The sequence below is a fragment of the Mustela nigripes genome, chromosome 9 (assembly GCF_022355385.1).
Source record: "Mustela nigripes isolate SB6536 chromosome 9, MUSNIG.SB6536, whole genome shotgun sequence".
In the NCBI taxonomy this organism is placed as follows: domain Eukaryota; kingdom Metazoa; phylum Chordata; class Mammalia; order Carnivora; family Mustelidae; genus Mustela; species Mustela nigripes.
In genome coordinates, this window is record NC_081565.1 from 7,191,413 (window position 1) to 7,214,611 (window position 23,199).

Sequence of the window (23,199 nt, forward strand, 5' to 3'; positions counted from 1 at the left end):
TTGGGAACAGTCCTTCTCGAAGTCGCCCGCGATGTCCCCGCCAGACGACAGACCCCTCCGGGAGACAGACGGACCTCGGGCTCGGAGCCGCTGGTTCCCGGGGCAGAGGACGCGGGCCGGAGGGTCTGCGCCGCTTAGGCCCCCCTGTCAGCCCCCAGCCGTGCGGGTGGCAGCCGAGGCGCCCGGTAAGCCGGCCCCTTCCCCGCAGCGAGACCAGAACGCCGGGCAGGACCTCGCGGCCGGGTAGCGGCACCGTGTCCTCCGGTCCTCCAGAGGGCGCTGCGGCGGTCCGGTCCGCAGACCAGCTTTTCAAGCGGCCAGGCCTGGGGGGAGCCGCGAGCTCCAGCTGCCCAGCCAGTTCTGTCAGTGGAGGCGGGGCGACTGCGGAGGGGGTTCGGGGAAGCGAAGTGCGCGGCCCGAGCGCGACTGGGGGACGCCCGGAAGGCTCAGGGTCTACCTGGATGGAGGCTGCGGGCATCGCTGGCAGGTGGGATGACCGGATTTGATGTGTAATGCCGGCTGGATCTGCAGAGGAAGGGTTAGAGGAGTGGGGGAGGGAAGCCTTCCTCTCACTTTGTTCGGAGGCCAAAGCGAAAGGCTGGGGGTGCTGTTATGGACACAAAATAGGCACTAGGGTGGGCTGGCTGTGTGGAGAGGGGCTGGCATCGTGCTGTGACGGCGCGAGAAAGGCTGGGGGCGGGGCATGTGCTTTTGGGTCGGACGCCCCCGGGAGGACCGAGTCCTGGGAGTGTGGGAGATGGCGGGCGGGGTTGGGCGTTCGAGGGAAGGACAGTCGGCAGGATTTGCGGGAAAGTGGCGGGGGCAGGGGTGTTGAAAGCATCGGGGTGCGAATGCGGCATGCTTTTGGCAGGACTGGGGTGTGGCCGTGAAGCTCAGCGGGCAGGTGTTTGAGGGCCACGGGGCGGGGGTGGGTAGGCGTGGACTCAGGGGTCCTGCCTTACTCCGTGTCCCTCCTTCAGCCACCATGTTCAACCAGCAGCTCCAGCAGCAGCAACTCCAGCAGCAGCAGCTCCTCCAGCTCCAGCAGCTGCTCCAGCAGTCCCCCCCGCAAGCCCCGCTGCCCATGGCCGTCAGCCGGTGAGCTCCCCTCCGGAGGGGTGGGTGGCACTCAGAACCCCCCTCGTGGAAACCCCATCCCAGCCCTTTCTCCCAGGGACACCCCTGTCTCAGCCCCGGAAGCCGTCAGTTCCCACCTTGAGAGGTTCTCGTGGCTGCGGTAGAGACGGGCAGGGAATGGAGGTGAGGGAAGAGGGAGGGTCTGACGCCTCCAAAGCCCTCTGACACCACCCCCCCACTTCCAACACACAGGGGGCTTCCCCAGCAGCAGCCACAGCAGCAGCTTCTGAATCTCCAAGGTGCCAACTCCGCCTCCCTCCTCAATGGCTCTGTGCTACAGAGAGCTTTGCTTTTGCAGCAGTTGCAAGGTAGGACCGGCCCCTTCTCACTGCATCTTCATGCTGGTGCCCATGTTGCATCCCCAGCATCCCCGCTGGCACTCAGTCTCAGCAAATCCACATGCTAACTCTGAGAGGGAGCTACCCTCGGTGTCCTAGTCTGCAGCTGAGGACTCAGAGGCTGCAGGAGGTGGTAGTCCCAGAGTTGCTCAGCGGGACCTGGGTCTTTCTGATGGCAAAGGCGTGCCCTTGGCCGTGGTGCTGGCTTTGTAGTCAGTCCTCAGCACAAACTCACTCCCATTCAGATTAGATGAGATGATGGAGAAAAAGATCTCTTTGGATCACTCTCCCCTGCATCCCATTTGACAGATGAGGAGGCTGAGGTCCAGAGCTGGGGGAAACTATTTGCCCAGGATCATGCAGCTAGATTAAGGCCTGAGCCTTCTGACCCCCTAGATCTCCGTGTGGGTGTCTCTAGCCTTATGTAGTAGGCCTGTGCCCTTGACTCAGTTTCCCCATGTGGAGAGCAGTCTCTCAGCTCTTCCTTTTAAGATGCTGCTCCAGATATCTGAGCCCATTCAGTATTAATCTTAGGACCCCAGTGACCTGGGGCAAGCTCCTATTCGGACCCAGCCCCTCCTGCACGGTAGCTGTGGCTTGCTGTGTCCTTCTGGGTGGTGCACTGTGCTGAGACCTTTACAAACACAATTCCTCGGCTCTGCTGACAACCCTGGGGGTGGGGGGGGGTGGAGGAAGATACACTCGTGATCCCATTTTACAGATGAAAAAACTGATTCCTAGAGAGGAATCATGTGCCCACGGTCACCCAGGGAGTAGGTATGGATTAGAGGGAGAGTTAGAGCCCAGGTCTTGCTACAGAGCTGTGTTCTTAGACCCTAGGCTGTCCTGCCATTCAGCGGGGTACGCTGCCAGGTTGGAAGATGTGTTGGTTGTCACTCCCAGCCCTGCCACACAGGCGTGGAAGGTCCTGGAATTGATTTAAAAATGGTCAGTGAATAAGTGGAGAGACAAAAGCACGCACAGGGACCCATGATATATACACATACATGTCCCTCCTTTTCTTTCCCATTTTAAAAGTCACACTTGTCAAACAAAAGTGAAAAAAAATTTTTTTTAGAGGATAAGGAACCCCAAATTGTCATAGATAGACTTACTTACCTCCTGAAGGAAAACAAAAACAGAAGACACCTGTCACGGGTTGGGTGTATTTCCTCCCAATTTTTTTCTAGGCCCAAACTTGGGTATTTGTATATGATTGTGGTTGGTTACTGACATGGAAGTGAAAGGTTGTATATGCTTTTTCCTGGACTAGAATGGTGTGATCATTCACCAGATGATTTGACAGTCTCTATAAAAATTATTATTATTTAAGATTTTATTTATTTGACAGAGAAAGAGAGCATGAGCAGGGGGAACAGCAGAGGGAGAGGGAGAAGCAGATCCCCGTATGGGGCTTGATCCCAGGAGCCCAGGATCGTGACCTGAGTCAAAGGCAGCTGCTTAACTGACTGAGCCACCCAGGCGCCCCTAAAAATTATTTTTTAACAGCTGTTCATGTTTCACGGGAGGGCAAGCCCTTCTGAACCTAAACTCAGCTGCTTCCTTTTTCTCTCCCCACCTCCCTTTTTTTTTCCTTTTTTCTTTTTTTTTTTCTGTTTTAAATAACACGGGGCTGAATGTCATGTTTGAGACGATTTTCTTAGAATGTATTCCAAAAAGTAGGGAAGGTGTGTCGGGGGACGGATGTTTTATGGCTCTTGATAAGTATTGCCAACTTGCTTTCCCAAAGGACTGGACCAGTTTGCAATGCCACCAGCCACGTACGACAGTAGCGGTCTCACCATGCCCACAGCAACACTGGGTATTATATGCTTTTTATATATATATATATGTATATATACCTGATTTACTAACTTGGTTGGCAAAAAAGCTACATCATTAATATTTTAATTTACATTTCTTGGAGTGCTAGTTCAGTCGAACATTTTTTATTTGTTAAACATTCATATTTCTTTTTGTGACTTGTCCATGTCCTTTGTCCATTTTTCTTTTAGATCTTTGAGATCTCTTGTTCTTACTGTTTTTAATAGCCGGTTGGCATTCTCTCTGCACATGTGTGTACCTGTATTTGTTTTGTTTTAAGTCAATGTTAATTGAACACTTCCTGGATCCCAGGCACACTTGTATATCTCAGTGAATCCTCATAAAACCACGGGTCAAGCACTATTATTATCCCATTGTACAGATGAGGGAACTGAGGCTGAGAAGGGGGAAGTGATTTGCTCAAGGTCACAGAGCTTGGGCTATAGGACTTGAACTAGGTGTGACAGCACATTTGACCCATGTCCTCAACCCCTATGCTTCATATCCCAGCTTTGGAGCAAGGATTCGAACTGTCGCTTACACTCGAACTTCCTGAGCACTGGGCCTCTGAGTTAGATGAGGTGCTTGCCCTTAGAGGAGTTTCAGGGTGGTTGGGTGGTGGGAAGCAGATAAGGAAATTGTGCAGTTCGTCCCAGGACAGGGAAGCTGGCGCCTCTGGGCACACACAGCAGATCTGAGAAGGCCTCTCAGCGGATAAACACCTAACAGGAGATCTGAAGGATGACCGGAGGTGGTCAGGGCAGGAAAGTCCAGGCAGAAGGAACAGCATATGCAAAGGCCCAGAGGCGGGAAGGAACCAGCTTGCTGAGGGATGCACAGAAGCATATGGCTGGAGTGTAGTGGGTGCATGTGTGGGGAGAACGGTAAGAAAGGAGGTGTGGGAGGAGGGCAGGGCCAGACCCCCGTAAGGTGAGGAATGGGCTCCTTTCCAAGCAGCAGGGAGCTATGGAAGGATTTAAGCAGGTGGAGAGGAGTGAAGGCAGAATGAGCAGAGACCCTGGGCTAGCTACTCCTCCACTTTGTGTCCGTTTTGTCATTGGTTGGGACCATAACACCCACCCTGAGGGGGAGCTGGGCTGAGTGACTGAGGCCGTGCATGCAAAGTGCTTAGCAAGTGTCTGGTTCCCAGTAGACTTTTGAAGGGGGGTGAGTGGGATAGGACAACGTCTTCTTATTCCAGGGAGCACTCAGTCAACTTGTTGATTCTCCCTAGGGGTACTGTGCTGGGTCTCACACATCTTAAGGTGTGCCCTAAAGCATGCTGGAGGGAGTGGGGTTGTGGGTGTGCGCAAGCTGCTGATCACGGTGTCCCTCTCCTCCTCAGCTTGAGCGGAAAGCCAGCCCTAAAGCCCCCTCACCACCAATGCCCAAGGTGGGAGTGGGCCTTCGGTTCTCACCTCTCTCCCCTGGCTGCTGTTGCATGGGAAGGGTCCCTATTAAAGTCATCTGTGTTGTTTCCATGTTGCTTTGGGGGGCTGACGCCTGACCCTGGCCTCTAGCCTCCAACAGCATTGTAACCCTTCTCCCCTCTTCCTGCCCGCAGGTAACCTCCGGGGCTACAGCCTGGCGACCCCGAACCTGACGCCCCCCAGCCTCACTCCCCCGCAGCTGGCTACCCCGAATCTACAGCAGTTCTTCCCCCAGGCCACTCGGCAGTCCTTGCTGGGTCCCCCTCCTGTCGGGGTCCCCATGAACCCCTCCCAGATCAACCTTTCAGGGCGGACTCCCCAGAAACAGGCCCGCACTCCCACCTCCAGCACCCCTCATCGCAAGGTAAGTGAAGGCCGATGGGGGTTGGTGGTGCTGAGAGCGGGGATGGTAGCGGGAAGGTCCTACCTGGGCATCAGCCCAGCTGCACCCACCTGGCTCAGTCTGGTCCTCAGTTTCCCCATATGTAAAAAGAGGAGCGTAAGTTGGCCTTGTTTAGGGTTTCCCAAATTTCAGATATTTGTGAACCTCTGATGCGATGTTTTCCATATCCAGTGGATGCGATGTTTTCCATATCCAAACGCCACCAGTAATCTTAATTGACCTGAGGTTTCTCTCTTTGCAAACACACGGAGACACAAATGACAGAACACTCTAGTAGTTTGAGTTTAATGGTTTTCAGTAAATCCACGCTGCCCTGTAGAAAGAAAAGATGAGCCATATATGGAATTTACATGTCTCTCGTAATCACATTAACAAAAGAAAAACAAACTGGTGAAACTAATTTAACCGACAGATTTTAGTGAACCCAGTATGGGAAAAAATATATTATCATTATCATTTAGCCTTTAATCAATATTTAAAAAATGAACGAGGCATTTTATATTCCTTGGTCTTTTGTACCTAGTCTTCAAAACCTGTATATCAGTTTGGCTGGCGACATTTGGAGAGCTGAAAAGCCAGGCACCTGGGGTGGGGGCTTAGCTTTAAATGAATTACCTTCTCCATTACATTTATTTAATAAGGAAACATTATGTCACTACCTGAAATTTCAAAAACAATCTAAATTAATTGCTGTCCCTGCAAGTAAAAGAAAGGTAAGGGGGTAAAACAATGTTACGAAACCCTAAACTCTACACTGTTGCCAACCAAAGGTTCTGGAACTGTACCCCCAGCTCCTTGAGCCTTGTTGGGAGATGGGGCGGTGGAGGTTGGGGGCTGAAAGGTATCAGAGGAGGCTCTCCCTGACGTAAGCAGAGAGAGTCAAGGAGACTTGCGAGGGGATAACTTCTCTGGGACTGTCCTGTCCCTGAGTGTCCCAGCAGCTCCTCACACACAGCACGCTCTTGAGAACATTCCAGGGCAGGCGCGGCACGCCCCCCTTTTGGGCTACCCTGAGGCCAGCCCACATCTGGAGGTGAGGCGTCTCCCTCCAGAGAGGGGTCCCAGCCTCCAGCCTGCCAGTTGGGGCCTGTCCTCACATGGTCTTCTTGTCTAGAGCTCCCCGCCACTCGTTTTACATCTGGGGAAACTGAGGCTCAGGGAGTGGGGTGGAGGTTGCCCTGGGCTGCACAGACCCAGAGCCCAGGCCTCCTGACTTGCAGGCCAGCAATGCACCTGTTGTGCGGGATGAGAGCCAGATCGTTTCTGAAAGGCCGAAGTCCTGATGCGGTGCATGTTTCCGCCCGGTGCTAGTTCCTCGGGCTCAGGGAGGCGGGAGCAGGCTCCTGGGGCTTACTGGAGTGGCCGGCCGGAGCCATGCATTTATTTAGCAGACATCTGTGAGTCCTCTAGGGGCCTCCCTGGTGCCAGTGGCACATCTGGCCTGACCCTCATGGAGGTCTTAGGCTGGGGAGGTCCAGGCAGAAGGTGGCAGCAGTGGTGAGACATTCATGCAAATAATATTCCCACCAATGAATTAAGACTTTGGAAAAAGCCACAAAAAGGAATCCCAGGCTTTTCTGGGAACCCGTATGAAGGGTCTGCTCTGGGGTCAAGAGGGCTTCCTGTAAGAAGTACCTTTGAGTGGGTGAGGGCCTGGGGCAGGAAGAAGCCTAGGACTTTGGGGAACCGGAGAGGAGGCCAGTGTGGACCTAGAGAGGGTGAGGGGGAGAGCGGGGAAGCTTGGCTGGAGGTGGGGGCGTGCGGGCAGAGGTCAGACTGGGTGGTGGTTTTGGGCTTGGGTAAGGAAGGATTACTGTAGAGTCAAAGAAGGATTTCAGACTGAAAGGGGCAAAAGCCACAATCAAATTTGCATTTTAGAAGGATCCTTGTGGTTGCTTCGTGGAGAAGATGCTTGCAGAGTTAGGAGGGCTCCTCTGTATCCTCCAAATCTGGTTGAACAGCCAGGCAGCTAGATGGACCCACCTAGAGACGATTCCTGGGGTGCTTAGGATCATCTGTAGGCTCCTGTGGACCAGGCCAACCAGAGGTCCCTAGGCCCCTTCATCTCCTAGGGGACCATCACTTCTGCTGTTGGGACAGGGTGTACTTACAAGGGTGGGTGGCAGATGTCAGAACCAGTTTCTGAAAGGAAGCAGGATTCTTCTTCTCAGACCACGCCCATGGAGGACGAGTCAGACCCCCCAGAGGGGTCTGAGGAAGCTGTCGAGTCCCGAACAAACATGCCGAAAGGTAAGGGAGGGAGGCTGCTGGGCTTTTGGAGGGGCCACGGATTGGGGCAGGTGGGTACAGGGTCAGTGATGGAGGCGGACCTGGGAAGCAGGGCTCTTGGCACAGGGAGAGCCCAGGCCCCATCTCTCGGAGCTAGCTTATGCTCTACACAGCATCGGCAGTCACTCTTCTGACCTCCGTTCCAGACCAAGGCTCCCCACCCTGCCCAGATGACATCATGAAGGAGAAGCGCACTCTAGCACCTACCCCCGAGTCTTGCGAGGCATCTGAGCCACCAGCTAAGAGGTCAAAGAGGTAACCGATGCTGAAAACCTGCCCAGGCCCAGGGGACCTATACCCTCATTCTTGCAAAGGCTGGGGGTGAGGGGCTTTGTGGGGGGTGGTCAGGACTCTTCAGGGAGCTGGAGGAAGAAAAGGGCCTTGGCATCTGGCTTGGAGGAAGGTCAAACCCACTTCTGTATCTCACTTGGGAAGGCCCCTGGCCAGAGTCTCTGGTGTCTTCCCTGGGACTGAGCCATCTGGAGGCAGGCTAGGTGGCTGAGTTGGACAAGTGAACGTGTGCATCTGGGGCCTCCAAGTGGGCAGAGGGTGGGCAGCTTTTCAGGGCCTTGGATTCATTTTAGCAGATTGTGGGAGGTAGGGCTGAGTGATCCTCCCAATTTAATTAGGCGCGTCTGGGGCCGGGAGAACTGCAGGCCCTTCCCAGAATGCCCAGCTTGTACGTGCTAGAACTAGGACTGAACTTGGATCTTGGCCTTTTTGAGAAGCCCCTAAAGGGTCAGCTGGGAGACGCTGGAAGCTATCTTTCCATCCTCTCTAGCTCAGAGTTGCCCACAGAGAAGGGGCCCCCCGGGCAGCTGCAGGCGAAGGTCCCACCTCGGGCCCGCACCACGGCACCAAAGCAGACACAGACACCCGAGCTGCTGCCCGAGCCACCGGAAGCCCGAGTATTGCCACGATTCCAGCCACGGGTTCTGCAGATCCAGGCCCAGGTGCAGCCGCAGACGCCGCCACTGACGCCCCCCGTGGACACCCCGGCGAGGCACCAACCGCAGAAGCAGGCGCAGACGCAGACCTCGCCGGAGCACGTGGGGCCGAGGCCGGGGCAGGAGGGGGTGGGGCCGCAGAAACAGGCGCAGCCCCAGGCACCTTCCCAGGCCCCGGGCCAGGTGCAGACCCAGCTGCAGAAGCAGGCACAGACGCAGACGTATCCTCAGGTCCAGCCCCCGGATCAGCCACGGGGGCACCCTCCAGCGCCGTCACCCGGGCAGCCGCCGGACCAGACTGAGGGACGGCTTCAGCCCCCGCCACGGGTGCCGGTGCCCACAGTGGAGCCGGCGCCGGAGTCGCTGCCGGATAAGAGAGATACTGCAGCCGGTAAGTGAGCCCTGGTGCCTAGTTCCCCCGGCATGGGACAGCCTTGCCCGGACCCTTGGCTCCTCCCCTGGTGCCGTGGGTCCTGACCAGGGCTTGGGGCTGTCCCCACCAGAGGCTGCAAGGGCCTGGCCATGGGTAGAGAAGGGGATTATCAATCCCAGGTCCATGGGCCGGTGGGAGACGGACCCATCTGTCATTTCAGGCTCCGAGAAGGCCTCACCAGAACCGGGGGGCGCCCAGGTCAGCGTGGGGAGCCAGGACGAGTTGACCGGTGGCCTCGATGTGGGAGAATGTGAAAAAAGAGCCAGAGAGATGCTAGGGGTGGGTTGGTGTGCTGCTGGGGTTGCTCGGGGACCAGGGTCCCCGCAGCGGGAGGGTCTTCCACCCCAACCCCTCTGGCCCCTCCTGTTTCCCCACCACCGTGAGCCCTGGGCAGAGCAGACTGGCTTTGACTGTGACTCCTTTGCCTTCCCATGCCTTTGCTTGGAAGAACTGGAGGTACTTGTGGCGACAAGTCCCTTCCAACCTGCTTGTCCCCAGACCGGACCCCAGGGTCCCCTCATAGGGGGAACATTGCTCCAGGGGAGAGAGCACAGAGCCCACACCTACACATGCGGTTCGGGTTCCAGTTCTGCCTCAGGGTGTCACTGCGGCCAAACCCGGTTCCTTCTTTGGGCCTCCATTTCTCCATCTGTCACGGGAGGGTGGGGCAGGGTGGTCTTAGGGCCGAGTCCTGGCTGTGGTACTCCCTAGCTCTGTGAGCCTGGACAGTCACCTACCAGCTCAGTGCCTCAGTTTCCCCATCTTTGTCAGGAAGGTTCTGGCAAGATGCCGGAGCATGGGGGGCCTGGCCCATCACAGGTACCCCGCCGGTGGTAGCTCTTGCCCCTGCTCCCGGTGCAGGTGTGGGGTGCCGGGGGCTCCCTGAAGGTCACCATCCTGCAGAGCAGCGACAGCCGGGCCTTCAGCACCATCCCTATCACCCCTGTGCCCCGCGCTGGCGACTCTGCGTCCACTGCCCCAGCCGCCGCCAGCACGCCTTCTAAGCAGACCCTCCAGTTCTTCTGCTACCTCTGTAAGGCCAACTGTAGCAGCCAGCAGGTACTGCAGGCCTGGGCCCGGGGAGGGGGCTTCCGGCGGGCAGGGTGGGGGTGTCTGTAGGGCGTGACAGGCCAGGCAGCCCTGCCCGAGTGGCCTGTGAGCACGGTGAGCGCCTGCCACGGCAGCTGTGCATCTGCTCTGGAGACGTTTCCCGACCAGCCAAGAAGTTAGGATCTGCGGTTCCAGCAGGCCAGGTCTGAATCAGCCCTGGCTAACAGTGTAGACGCCGGAGGGCAGACTCCCCTATGTGTGCCTCCATTTCCATGTGTATCAGATGAAGAAACATCAAGAATCCACCTTGCTGGGAGGCTCTGAAGATTTGGTGACTTGACCTTGAAGTCCAGAGCCCCCGGCCCAGCCCAGAGCAAGCAGAGTAGCCTTAACAGCACTATGCTTGTGTTGTTGGTGACTGCTTGTCAGTGTCGTCCTTAGCAGAGCCGTGGGGTCTGGAAGCCAGTCACACTGCTCCTTGTCTCTGAGGGGCTCACGCAGTGCCCCGGGGGAGCTGTCAAAGCTCCAGGTGCTGTGTGCTCACTTGGCGCCTCTGTTCACCATCATGCTCTGGCCCCCACAGGGCTGTTGTAAGAAAAATGGCCTCAGTGGCGGTGGTGGTGACAGTGGGGTGGCCATGAAGCTGAGGCCAGGCCCCACCCTCCCCCACTGATCCCGGGCTCACTCTTCATCCCGCCGCAGGAGTTCCAGAACCACATGTCGGGGACCCAGCACCAGCAGCGGCTCGGGGAGCTCCAGCACACGAGCCAGGCTTGCCTCCTGTCCCTGCTGCCCGTGCCCCGGGATGTGCTGGAGAGAGAAGATGAGTGAGTGGGGGATCTCGAAGGCTCCATGCCGGGGGGTGGACGGCCTTGCAGGCCAGGCCGATGGGGGGCCCTGAGTCCACCATCTGCAAGGTCTCCCTTTGGGTTCAGTATTGTTCACCACCAGAGGCCCCTTCACACCGTTAACTGTTTACCTGTAGACCTCAGTTTTCCTCATCTGTAAAATGGCCTGGTAAAGGGTGCAGTGCAAGAATTCATGAACTAGATAGTCTCTTAAGGTGCCATCCAGGCAGGAACAGTGGGAAGGAAGTGGGTCATGGCACAGACCCCTGGTTCCCTGGCATAGGTGCTGACCCCTCCCCCTCGGTCATCCTGTAGCCCGAGGTTACAGCTACCCTCCATCTCCCCCTTTTATTGTCGTGGTTGCATCATTGATCCAAAATATGAGCCCTTGTGGAGTCCAGGACTAGCTCATGGGCTGAGGAGACCTGGTAGACGCTGGGAGACCTTTCACTACTCTGTGGGCAGTCACAGAGGCCTACAAGAAGGGGAGAAGCAGGTCAGCGCCGCCTCAGGCCGTGCTGGGGGGCATGGGCTCTGTCCCACAGGACAGCCCCTCTGCCTCAGGTCTCCTGATTGTTCCGGAGAATCTAGAAACCCAGCTTTGTACGTGAAGTCTCCCAATTTCAGAATGTTAGCAGCTAGTTCAGAATCAAAGTGAAACAAAGCCTAGGGAGGCCGAATCCAACCCCATCATGGGCTGGACAGGCCCCAAGGCAGTGGCTGGGGACTCCGCTGGGAGCACTCACAGAGGGTCACAGCTCAGAGCTTGCGGTTTGCATGCCCTGGGTGACGGAGCGCTCTCTCCAGAGGCAGCGGCCTCTCCATTAGATGGTTCTCACTTTGAGAAGAACTTCCCGACATGGCGTGTAGCACATTCTTGAGCCTTAAACCTCCCCCTGCTCAGGGAGGGGACCCAGGAATTCTCCTTGGGAGAAGTAATCATAAATACAGAAGAAAGGTGACTCCTGAAGACGTTCCTTGCAGAGGATTGTCAGGTTGAAGAATTTTCTTTGGAAAGTGTGGCAGATCTCCACTCCTGGGGGATGGGTTAGCTCAGGCTTGTCCACGTGGTGGAACAGCTCTTAAGTAGGACAGTAGCAGGGAATTCAGAAGGCTGTGGAAACGTCAGGTTAGAACAGGGTTCCAGGGGCACCTGGGTGGCTCAGTGGGTAAAAGCCTCTGCTTTCAGCTCAGGTCATGGTCCCAGGGCCCTGGGATCGAGCCCGGCATCAGGCTCTCTGCTCAGCAGGGAGCCTGCTTCCCTTCCTCTCTCTCTGCCTGCCTCTCAAATAAATAAATAAAATCTTAAAAAAAAAAACAAAACAGGATTCCAATCCGCATTTGCAGAATGAGCTCAGTTACATAAAAATCTATTTTGTGGACGCAAGGAAACTAGAAAGGTGTGGCCCATCCTGCAAACAGGCTTTAGGGTCGGGGAACTCAGTGAACCGTCTCCTGATGATGTTGCCCCTTGAAGCCTGACCGGGTCCCCTGAGGCCACAGTCCTTCCAATAGGCTGCCTGTTCTTCCTTCGTCCAACACAGTCAGAAACTCGGGGCTGATCCCGTGCCTGGCCCTGGGACCTGCAGTGGGAGTCCCTGGCCTCCCAGAGCTCACCACAGTCCAGCGGAGGCAGAGAGGGGATCAGGTCCTCCCTGTCTGCTGTAGAAAATGCTGTGGCAGTGGCCCTTTGGGGTATCAGAGGGGAGTCTGGCATACTGGGGGTGGGGGGCAAGAACAGCTCCAGGAAGGACAGGGCATCTGCTCTGTCAGGGCCAGGTAGGTTCAGGTCTGTCACCGTCCTGCTAGCCTCCTGGTGTCCCCGATGCTTCTCAGTCTCTCCCCGCCCAGCTTCCGTGGTTATTATTCTTGTCTAAGTATTTTTCCAGATGCATCTCAGAACCGTTGTTAAGTTTCTAAAAACACATCATGTTGGAATTGCGTTACATTTATGGCGCATCCTGGGAGAGTGGCTGTCTTCCCAACGAGGGCCGTGTCACACTCGTTCTGTTTGTCACCATTCAGAGAGCCCCCGCCGAGGCGCTGGTGTAACACCTGTCAGCTCTACTACATGGGGGACCTGATCCAGCACCGCAGGACACAGGACCACAAGGTCTGAGCTGCGAGGGCGCCCACAATGCTGTCTCCCAGCCACAGGGCTCGTGCGGGTCCTCTGGCAGCTCCTCTCTGGCCCTGCCCTATCTCTGTCCTCTGTTGCCACCTGCTGGAAGCCCATGGCACGGGGAGGGGGACGTGTGCCCATGTTCTAGGGAAGGGGCGGAGCACAGCCAGCTGATGCCAGAGGTGGCGGCCTGCGTGTGGGCGAGGAGGGGTCACTGGGCACAGTCTGGCCGCCCCTGGGGACACTGCTCGCCACCCACTTGGCCGGCCCTCCTTTCACCAGATCGCCAAGCAATCCCTGCGACCTTTCTGCACCATTTGCAACCGCTATTTCAAGACCCCCCGCAAGTTTGTGGAGCACGTGAAGTCCCAGGGACACAAGGACAAAGCCAAGGAGGTAGCCCCAGCTCCCTTGGAGGATGTGAGCCCAGGGAGGCCCAGAGCCTTGGCCGAGGCCACACAGCGGGTTGAGGTTTAGCTCAGTCTGAACTCGGCAAGTCCAGAGGGATTGGGGCTCTGGAGGGGCCCAGGGGGGTGGGGGTGGCACCTCAGCCGGCTAGAGTGGACCTGAACCCTGGCCCCATCCCCCTGGGCAGCTGAAGATGCTCGAGAAGGAGACGGCCGGCCAGGATGAGGACCACTTCATCACGGTGGATGCCGTGGGCTGCTTTGAGGGTGATGAAGAGGAGGAGGAGGATGACGACGACGAGGAAGAAGAGATCGAGGTTGAGGAGGAATTCTGCAAGCAGGTGCTTGGGGCGGGGTGGGGCGTGGGACAGGCTGGAGACTAGACTCCCAGACCAGGCGGGACCTCACCCCCCTCCCAGAGGCCAGGGGCGCAGTGCTGGCATTGTAGGCACTAACGTGGGCCATGATTTAGTATCCATGGAACTGTATTCCATACGACTAGGTGCAAACACACGTTGTGAGGACCACAGGTGGCCGGCCACAGGACTTCGAAGCCTGCCTGAAAGCTGGACCTGTGTTGAGGGAGGGAGAGGGCATCCCAGGCCAGTAAAAGGGCACGGAGGAGAACTGTGCGGGGTACACGGGAAGCATCAGCATGAGATGAGGATGATGATGGTAGTAGCAGTCAACACCAAGCATTTATTATATGCCAGCTGTGTACCAAGCACATTCCTGGCTGAATCTCACCGACTTGGATGCCGGGAAGCGAGGCTCCAGAGCCTGTGCTCATAACAAGCAAGGACCTGGAGGAACTTGGGTTCTTTTCGTGTAAGAAAAGAAAAGCAGCTACTCTGAGCCAGGCCCTGGTGCTGGATGTGGCACTACATGGGGATCAAGGCCCCTGCCTGCCCAGAGCTTGCCTGTTGCAGGCCGGAGTGGAGAGGGGCAGCCAGAGGGGCATCGTGGAGGGGCTGTGGATGAACGGATGCAATGGTGGTCTTCAGCCCCAAGTGGGTTTGGGGTGAGGCCACTTTGTTAAATGCGACCAGCCATGGCGTGACCTCAGGCAAGCCCCTTGGCTTCTCTGAGCCCCGGTTCTGGAGTCCCAGCTCAGGCTGTGAAGGTGGGTCAAAGCCCAGGCAAAGGGGAGTGGTTGTCACTCTTGGAAGGCACATTTGTTTGCCTGGTAAGGGGAGGAGGGCTCTACCAAGCATGGTGGGCCTGTGCAGCTGGAGTCGGAAGGGGCCTCCTCCGGAAGGGGCTTGTGTCCAGCAGGTGAGATGAGGCATCCTTGATCACCTGAAACCCAGCCCCCCGGGACTGAGGTCACTGCAACATCAGGCATTCAGGGAGCTGGCAGGGGCTCGTGGTTAAGAGTGTATCCAGGGCTTAGGGCTCACCAGGGTTACCTACCCTGCTCTTCTGTGAACCCTGGAAAAGTGAGTTACTGTGCCTGGACCTCAGTTTCTTCTTATGTAAAATGGGTGAACCATGGGGATTCAGAGAGGACATTCATGATGTGTTGGGCATACCTGGCATGGATTATGGTGATTGAGCTGAACTAAAAAATTATAGATTGGGAAGGACACCCTGGCAGGATCAGCGTGTGCTAAGGCTCAGAGAATGCCACCCACAACCTCCTGGATATCCTCCTGGGAATCAAGGGGATGGTGTTGAGAAGCATGGGTAGAAACCAGGCCCCACCGGCGTGTGGGAAGAGCACAGAGGAAGCTGGAACCAAGGCCCACACTTGTATATTTCTAGGTGAGGTCCAGAGATATATCCATAGAGGAGTGGAAAGGCTCAGAGACCTATAGCCCCAATACCGCATACGGTAAGACTCTGATCCAGACCCCCCCCCCCCCTCTGCAGGAGCTGAGGCCCCCGGGCCCAGCCCTCAGATCCCAGCCACAGCATCCTGGCCAGGGGGCCTCTCCCCTCGTCCTCTTCTCTCCTCACACCTGGAGGGTGGATGAACATATGGGGCCCCAGAGAGGGCGGGCCACCGGGTTGGCTTAGTGGGGTGAGTCCCTGGACGCTGCTGTCCCACAGGTGTGGACTTCCTGGTGCCTGTGATGGGCTACATGTGCCGCATCTGCCACAAGTTCTACCACAGCAACTCGGGGGCACAGCTCTCCCACTGCAAGTCCTTGGCCCACTTCGAGAACCTGCAGGTGAGTGGGGCCTCCTGCCCCACCTGCCCACCCAGCACGGCCAGCAGCCACCTTCCTCCTGCACTTGGCCTCAGCACACCGGCACACCCCCCAGGAGGCCCTGCCCACAGAGGGAACCTGAGTAGGGGTGGGACCCAGCTCTTCCTGCTACTGTTCTGGGGGGAGCTGAGGGCCAGGCTGTTAATGTCAGAGCTCTGGCCCCAGGAGGCTGAGAGCACCATATGGGGTGTCTCTCTCTCTCTCTCACACACACACACGCAGTCACAGCATGTCCCATTCAGTCTTGGCCAGGCTGGGGAGGCAGCTGCTGGCATGGAGCATACCAGGTTGGGGAGAGGCCCTGCTTCATCTGTACCTTCTGTGTCCAGAAATACAAGAAGGCCAAGAACCCCAGCCCTACCAGCAGGCCCGTGAGCCGCCGGTGTGCGATCAACGCCCGCAACGCCTTGACTGCTCTGTTCACTTCTGGCGGCCGCACACCCACCCAGCCCAGCACCCAGGACCCAGCGAAAACCCCCAGCAAGGTGACAGCCCAACCCCCTCCACCCTCACTACCGCGGCGCTCAACACGCCTCAAACCCTGATGGAGGGAGCGCCTCACGTGCACCCCGTCTGGGTTGGGGTCCACCATGCTTTACAGAAGTCTTGTGTAGAAATTTGACATGGTTGGTGTTTTTACTGAAAGTCGAATAAAAGAAGGTAATTTGGCTGTGCAGTACCCACCAGCCCTTCTGTCTGGGTGGATGGGGGAAAGGGAGCACCCCAGCCTGCTCTCAGCCAGCATCCACACTCTCTAGTGGCCAAGCCGGAAGGCCAGACAGGCTCCCTAAGCAGGGCCTCTGGGGTCACAAGGCACTTTCTCTCTCACAGCCTGTCTCCCTTTCTAATGGGGTCATCAGGGCTAGGTGGACAAGCAGATCAACCCCGTGATTGGCCAGCTGGGAAGACTGAGGCCAGGAGCGAGATTACACAGCATGAATAGGAGTTGGCTGTCTTAGTGAAAGGCCCTAGGACCCAGAGAAGCTAAGTGTATCCACAGGGTCACACAGCACATCCCGTGCTGTCACAGCTGGGCTGGGGAATCCACTGCTGTCCAGGAGGGCACCAGGTAGGAAGGAAGCCCTGTCTCACCCCTCATCTGCTCCCTCTGTGTCCAGAAATAACAAGAAGGCCAAGAACCCCTACCCCACCAGCAGGCCCATGAGTTGCCAGTCACCTCTGGGGGCCAGTGGAGTCCTCACACCCAGGATACAGAGGAGAGGCACAGTGGTGTTGGAGACCCATTTAATGTGGATGCTCAAGCCTGGGTAGAGTGGGAAGTGCCCCGGAACTTGGCAGGCAGGCAAGGCGGGTGGGTTGTGGGCCCACGTTTGACCCCAGAAGGGGATGTCAGGTGGTGGGGTCTGGCCCAGGCATGCCAAGGGGTATACCGGAAGGGTGACTGAGGCAGGCAGACCCACCAGTAGGCCAGCTCTTGAGAAGGTATCTAAGCCAGGTGGGGAGTGCCCAGGCCAGAGTCTTGCCCAGGGAGGCAGGGTTGGGGCCTGCTGGGGGCTCCCAGAACCTAGGAACTGGCATCACTAGGGGCCTCCCCGAGCTGCTGCTGGAACTCAAGGCGTGTCTGCCGGTTGGACTCAAGCAGCTCCTGGAGGCGGGCGTGGAGGTGGTCGTTCTTCTCCTCTAGGTGGTCTAGACAGGAGTTGATCTGGTCCAACATCGAGTTGATGGCAGCATATTCTGGGAGGAAGGGAAAAGAGTTGGCTCTCTGAGAGTCTCCTCAGGCCTCAAAGACACCTTCCCCCAAAGTGTCCCCCTGCCTGTGGGACAAAAGGGCTTTGGACAAGTCCCTACACCTCTTTTCTGACCCTCTGTGTCACCATCTGGAAAATGGGTGGATACCAAAAGTGAAAAGAAATAATACCTTAGTGGTATTATTAGAGCCCCCAGCCAGTCCCATCCTTTTTTCTAGGGTTAGGGTGCTCGGGGGAAGTCAGCCAGACAGTGTCCTGCCCTGGAAGTCCTGCCAGGTGCCAAGTCTCCTCTCCACTTCCTTCATCAACAGCCTAGGAGTCCAGAGCCCACCTTCGGAATCAGCCAGTCTAGGCCAGAGCCCTCCCTACTCTCCAGCTCTTCCGAGGCTCCCTAACCCCGCCCGGAAAAGCACCGCCCAGAAAAGCACCGGCCAGACTCCAAGGCCCCGTCCCGAGTCCCGCCCCCTCTAGCCCCGCCTCCCATGCCCTTTCCTTTCCTCTCACGGGTCTCTACCCACCTCCCACCCCCTGGACATGCGGTAGCCTCTGCCTGCAATGCGTCCTCCTGTCTTCCCTCCCCCTCTCCTCCTGGATGAGTCCCTCTCATCCTTCATGTCTCAGCATGGATGTGGCCACAGGGAGCTTCCCCAGACGGGATCGGGCCTCTATTCCTGATCCTCTTGTCGTCCACACACCTCCACAGCCCTCACCTCAGGGTAGACTACTGTGAATGTGTGCTGCTGTGTCCCCCACCAGACTAGAGAGCTCGTGAGACGGGGAATGTTCTTGTGTTCCCTGCTGTCTCCGTGGTGCCCTCGTGGTCACGCAGTAAGCACTAGCTGAATGGATGGATGGACGGATGGATGGATGAGTGAACAAAGCCTCTGACTTTCTAGCCTTTCTGCCTTTGCTCACCTGTCTCTGCCACTCAGAATGCCTCAACCACAAGTCATTCAAGGACCAGCTCAAAACGCCTCCTCTTCTAAGAAGCCTTCCCTGGTCTCCACCAGAAACCATCACCCCCTCCTCCACAGCCACTCCTGACCTGCCTCTCAGCAGCACAGTGTCCCTTAGGATCCAAGATCTGGGCCTGTGCCCACTGCGGACCCAGTTCGGAGCCAGCCCTGTGACTCAGACACACTCAGCTGCCAGCCTGGGACAAAGAGGGGAGCTGCTGGCAGTGTTTGGAAAAGGCCAGGCTGGAGGAGTGGGTCTGGGATATGGGTGCAAGTGTGCATTCTGAGGGAAGAGCACCATCGCCCGAAGCTGGCACACATCACAGAGGACAGTCCGGGAAAGTCCCTCCTGGATTGTAGAGTCCAAGCCCCTTGTGGTACCGATGGGAAAACTGAGGCCCAAGAAGGAAGGGACCTATCCAGGATCCGCCAGCTGGTTGGTGGCACAGCCAAGATTCAGAGGGAGCAGGGCACCTGGATTTCGGTCCCCACTCTGCTCCACCCCAGCCAGTGACTGCGTCTTTTTGGGACGGGAATAAGGACCAGGTTGTGAGGATTCCAATGTATTAAGAACTCAGATAGGGTCTGGCCACAGCAAGTACTTAGTAGATGGTCATTATTATCAACACTGCGCATTCTGTGTCAGGTGACACAGGCCGGAGGTAGGTGGTGTCCCCACACCACTGGGGCCAGGCTTTATCTGTGTCAAGGGCACTGCCAGTGCTAAGCCTTAGCCTTCTGCCTGGGACAGCCACTAAGTCCCGTGAATCTGCCAACACCCACTCAGTGTGACACCTGAGCGGCTTTTCCTGAAGGCTCTCGCTGCCACTGTAGGCTTCCTTCTACACATCTGGCTTCTGTTCACCTGCAGCGCCGAGGGCAAACTGGCCAGCCTACTACTTACCACCCTGTGGGAGGTCCTCTCCCTCTTTATTAAATGCAGTTCCCAGGTGATCAAAGTGTTCTGAAACTACTGTGATGGATGCATGATTCTGAACATCCTAAAACCCACTGACATGTACAATTTAAATGGATACATTGTATAATATGTGAATTAGAGCTCAATAAAGCTGTTAGCCAAACAAAACAAAAAGCAGACTGCATACTTTTCTCACATTTACTAAGTCCTGCCCTTCGACTTGAGAAACCAATCTTTATTACGCTACAGAGAAAAATAACCACTCACCAAACACCTGCATGCTTCGATCCTATTAACTATTTTCCACTTTTTTTTTTCTGCTTCATTTAATCCTGACACTTCTCAATGCAGGAGACACCAATCATTAGTCTTATTTAACAGACGGGGAAACTGAGGCTCCCCAAGGTGACAGGGAGCTGATGGGTCTCTCTCCGCCCCCTCCCTCGCAGTGCTGGGCAGGCAACAGGCTGCTCTGTAAGCAGGTCACATTCGCCAAGGCTCCGGGTCACACCGACAAAGGTGGCTGGAGATGCTGACTCAGCAGGGCGGGTTCGACCACCCAGACAGATCCTCCCACTAAGCGAAGACGGACCACCAGCCCCATCCCCTCAGGAGTCTCCGTCTCCCCAGGGGCTACAGGATGCGGCTGGAGCAAATGCCAAAAGGGAGAGTGATCCTGAAGCGGCCTCAGCTTCCCCATCTGTAAAAGGGGGCCGGTTGCCCGCAGTTCTCTGGTGCTGCGGTTTCCAGGGACCCACTCGCAGGTGCTCGCCCTGAACCCCCCCACCACGCCGGCGCCTGCAGCCGCAGCACCAGGGGCGAGGAGTAGGAGGACTCTGCGGTCTCTTCCAACCCCCCAGCGCGGCCCCGCTTCCCCTTTCCAGGACGGCAGCCCTGAGAAAGCAAAGGTCGCTTCAGCAGCCCGCCCTTGGTCACCTGCTTCCCCGAAGCCGTCGTCCTCGCCTTCCGCGCCCGCCTCCACCGACATGCCCAGGTCCCCGTTGGGGCCCGACATTGCGGGTTCGGGCGCCGCGAGGGCCGCGCGACGGTGGAACCCAGCTACCCTCGCGCCGACAGCCTGCGCCGGGCGGAAGGTGGAGGGGCCGGATGGAACGCGAGGCCGGAAGAGTGGAACGGCCCGGCGGAACGCGGCGGGGCGGCCGGGGCCCCGCCCCCAAGGCCGGAACCTCGAGGCGCGAGCTCCGCCCCCTCCCCGCCCCACCGCCAGAACTGCGTCTCCGCCCCCACATCCAGAGTCCCGCCCACTCCCTGCCTCACAGTCGCGCCCCGCCCCTATCCCCGCCCCCTCCCGGCCGCGGGGCGTGGTCAACCGCGGCTGCCCTCCCAGAAGCCTAGGTGGTGGAAGAGGCGTGGAACCCGGGAGAAGAAGGCGGGCACCGCGGCCGCTCCACTCAGCTCTGCCTAACGCTGCGGCCTTGCGGGTTGGCGAGTCGGCGCCTCCGCGTGGGCGAAATTTGAAACGCGTTGTCTCTAAGGCTCCCTATGGCTTCGGGAGATTTAGGTTCACAGCCTCAGTGAGAGTCACGGTCTGTGTGGCTCAGTGCTGCGCGTGGCGTCGGGAGAAGGTTGGCCCAGCCGCCATCATCCCCCACCCCTTTTACCTGGTGAGAAAGGGAGGCCTGCCCAAAGTCACCCACCAAGCCACTGTCGCTCCTGAGCTGGACCCAGAGGTATCATCCTGGCCAGGGGCCTGACTGATTCACTTATTGGGAGTCCCGTCCCTGTAGCTGCCCGGTGCTGGTCTCATGCTCGTGCTTCCTGTGGGCAGGACATCCTTGGGATAGCGGTCAGACCTGGGTATGTCCCACCATATCCCCCTGAGGAAGATGGAGTCCACAGCCTACCATTCGTGCCTCCACTAACTTGCACACTGGCAGTCCTGCCTTGTCCTCCCAGACCTGGGTGGAATGGAGGTGAGGCCTGCGATGAACTGAGATGCCTAAATTATAACCATTACCGCTATTTCTGCTTCTGTACCTTCGCTTGCTAACCCATGAGGAGATGGAAAAATACCAGCAGACTTTCTATAGACATTCTGTAACCACACATCCCCCACCTAGAATTGAACCTGACAGAATGGCTGCTCCCGGGGTCCCCCATCCGGCTCTGGGCTGAGAGAGAACCACCATCTGGCGCCCTACGGCTTGACGGGAAGACCCCGGTCAATCCTGAGGTGACACATACCCTAGCGGCGCCAACTCAGCAGTTTGACAAATGACAGCCCTTTGACCTAACCAATAATCTGTTCCCAGCCCTTTCCCGCTCTGTAGCGCGCCAGTCATATTACAGAGTTCCTTTTTTATTTTCCCGCGGTATGTGGCTATTTGTTACAAGATGCTATGATGTATGCTAAGTCCCTGCCTCCCCAAAAGTAGTGTATAAAAAGTGTTGTGATCCTGAGCTCGGGACCTCTTAGCATCACCCGCAATGAGTGCGCGGAGGTCCGGGTTCGAACTCGTAATAAACAACCCTTGCTGTTTGGCTTTGACTCTGGACTCTGGTGGTCGTCTTTGGGGGGTCTGGAAATTTGGGCACAACAGAACCAGTAAGCAGGGCTGAGAAAGCAAGAGGCCTGGGCATCCGCCTTCGGCAGGTGGCTTAGAGGCCCTCCTTAGGACCACAGCATTTCACCAACCAAGAAAGCAAAGCCCCATGAGCCCTGACTGGCTTAGAAACACCTGTATCCAAGCATGGCACACAGGTCTGCAGAGAAAGGACAGAAACACAGGTCACCGGTGTGGGTGTGCCGATGTAATCCAAACACATTTATCCCTGTAGAGGCAAGACACCCAAACAAAATACACAGACACGTGTTTTCCTCTTAAATGTGAAATCACACATGAGATCAATGGGACCTGACTCGATGTCTAGACCAAGGGAGAAACACGCAGACTCCAGGGCACAGGGGAAGGATCAGACAAACCCTCAGAAAGTCACGTAGTTTCTCAGAAACAAACGTCGGCATGCACAGATCCGCACAGATCTGCATACCTCACGGTCAGTCGCAGCAGGTGCCCCAGGCATGCTGGAGTTTGATGCAGTGCTGGGGTCCCAGGGAAGGCCTCTCCCTCCGCCCACCTCACTGCCACGGTCAAGGTCCGTAAACCAGACCACAGGACAAAACAGCGACCTACTCCATCCAGCCCTGATGAGGGAAAGGGAGGTGCTCTGGTGCTGCCTTGCCTCTGTGTTTCCATCTCATTAGCCCTGCCATGGTTCCCTCTTTGAACTCAGTGTAGTGGTCTGACCCCAAAGATATCTGGATCGTAATCCTTGGAACCTAAGAACAATACTTTATTTGGATAAAGGGTGGGAGCTGATGTGATTACAGGAAGTATTCTGGGATGGGGAGATTACCTTGGATCCAGGTGGGCCCTCAATGTAATCATAAGTGTCTCTAGAGAGAGGAATGTCAAGGGAAATTTGGCTGCAAACAAGAAAGAAGGCCACACGAGGACCTCAGCAAAGAGAGAGATTTGGAGATGCCGCACTGCTGTCTTAAAGAAGGAAGAAAGAGCCTGGGTGGCTCAGTGGGTTAAAGCCTCTGCCTTCAGCTCAGGTCATGATCCCAGGGTCCTAGGATCAAGCCCCGCATTGGGCTCTCTGCTCGGCAGGGAGCCTGCTTCCTCCTCTCTCTCTCTGCCTGCCTCTCTGCCTACCTGTGATCTCTGTCTGTCAAATGAATAAATAAAAAATCTTTAAAAAAAAAAAAAAAAGAAGAAAGAACCCCAAGGCAAAGACGGGGACTCTCCCCCAAGAGCCTCTGGAGGAAGCACAGCCCTGCTGACCCTTTGATTTTAGCTAGTGAATGTGATTTCAGAATTTTGGCCTCCAGAACTATAAGAAAATAAGTGTATATTGTCTTGAGATGCCAGTGTGTGGGGGAGCCTGGGTGGCTCAGTGGGTTAAAACCTCTGCCTTTGGCTCAGGTCATGATCCCAGAGTCCTGGGATCGAACCCCACATCGGGCTCTCTGCTCCGTGGGGAGCCTGCTCTCTCCTCTCTCTCTCTCTGCCTGCCTCTCTGCCTACTTATGATCTCTGTCAAATAAATAAATAAAATATTTTAAAAAAAAAGATGCCAGTGTGTGATAATCTCTTATAGCAGCAATAGGAAACTGATAAAAACCCAGTGACCCGAGGAAGAAACA

At 56.7% G+C, this 23,199-nt stretch overlaps 2 protein-coding genes across 12 annotated transcripts; one reads left to right on the plus strand and one right to left on the minus strand.

Annotated features, from left to right (window-relative positions):
* The first annotated feature begins 304 nt into the window (after positions 1-304).
* CIZ1 (CDKN1A interacting zinc finger protein 1) lies at positions 305-19,202 on the plus strand. Of its 11 annotated transcripts, none has more exons than XM_059410690.1 (18): positions 334-487; positions 981-1,098; positions 1,330-1,445; positions 3,226-3,297; positions 4,864-5,093; positions 7,289-7,382; positions 7,568-7,676; positions 8,203-8,759; positions 8,962-9,080; positions 9,663-9,860; positions 10,554-10,678; positions 12,725-12,812; positions 13,104-13,217; positions 13,417-13,569; positions 14,993-15,062; positions 15,281-15,402; positions 15,771-15,926; positions 18,050-19,202. In XM_059410690.1, exons 2-18 carry the CDS (start codon positions 986-988, stop codon positions 18,137-18,139), a joined length of 2,526 nt encoding a protein of 841 aa, XP_059266673.1. In that variant the 5' UTR covers positions 334-487; positions 981-985; the 3' UTR covers positions 18,140-19,202. The 11 variants fall into 11 exon arrangements, with proteins under 11 accessions (XP_059266680.1, XP_059266683.1, XP_059266682.1 ...); XM_059410692.1 differs by having other exon boundaries at positions 7,304-7,382; XM_059410691.1 differs by lacking the exon at positions 18,050-19,202 and adding an exon at positions 17,465-17,647.
* On the minus strand, positions 16,670-20,180 carry BBLN (bublin coiled coil protein). Its single transcript, XM_059410702.1, has 2 exons — positions 19,965-20,180; positions 16,670-17,139 (listed from the first exon to the last, which is right to left on the minus strand). The coding sequence occupies exons 1-2, from the start codon at positions 20,041-20,043 to the stop codon at positions 16,967-16,969; spliced, it is 252 nt and encodes an 83-aa protein (XP_059266685.1). The 5' UTR covers positions 20,044-20,180; the 3' UTR covers positions 16,670-16,966.
* Positions 20,181-23,199: the final 3,019 nt, after the last annotated feature.

Excerpts from the sequence above, each read along its gene's own strand:
- BBLN (XM_059410702.1), bottom strand. The coding sequence starts at position 20,043 with ATGTCGGGCCCCAACGGGGACCTGGGCATGTCGGTGGAGGCGGGCGCG. Across the intron at positions 17,140-19,964 it reads CGACGGCTTCGGGGAAGCAG|AATATGCTGCCATCAACTCG; the intron begins GTGACCAAGGGC and ends CCTTCCTCCCAG.
- CIZ1 (XM_059410690.1), top strand. The coding sequence starts at position 986 with ATGTTCAACCAGCAGCTCCAGCAGCAGCAACTCCAGCAGCAGCAGCTC. Across the intron at positions 9,081-9,662 it reads GAGCCAGAGAGATGCTAGGG|GTGTGGGGTGCCGGGGGCTC; the intron begins GTGGGTTGGTGT and ends CTCCCGGTGCAG. Across the intron at positions 15,403-15,770 it reads CCCACTTCGAGAACCTGCAG|AAATACAAGAAGGCCAAGAA; the intron begins GTGAGTGGGGCC and ends TTCTGTGTCCAG.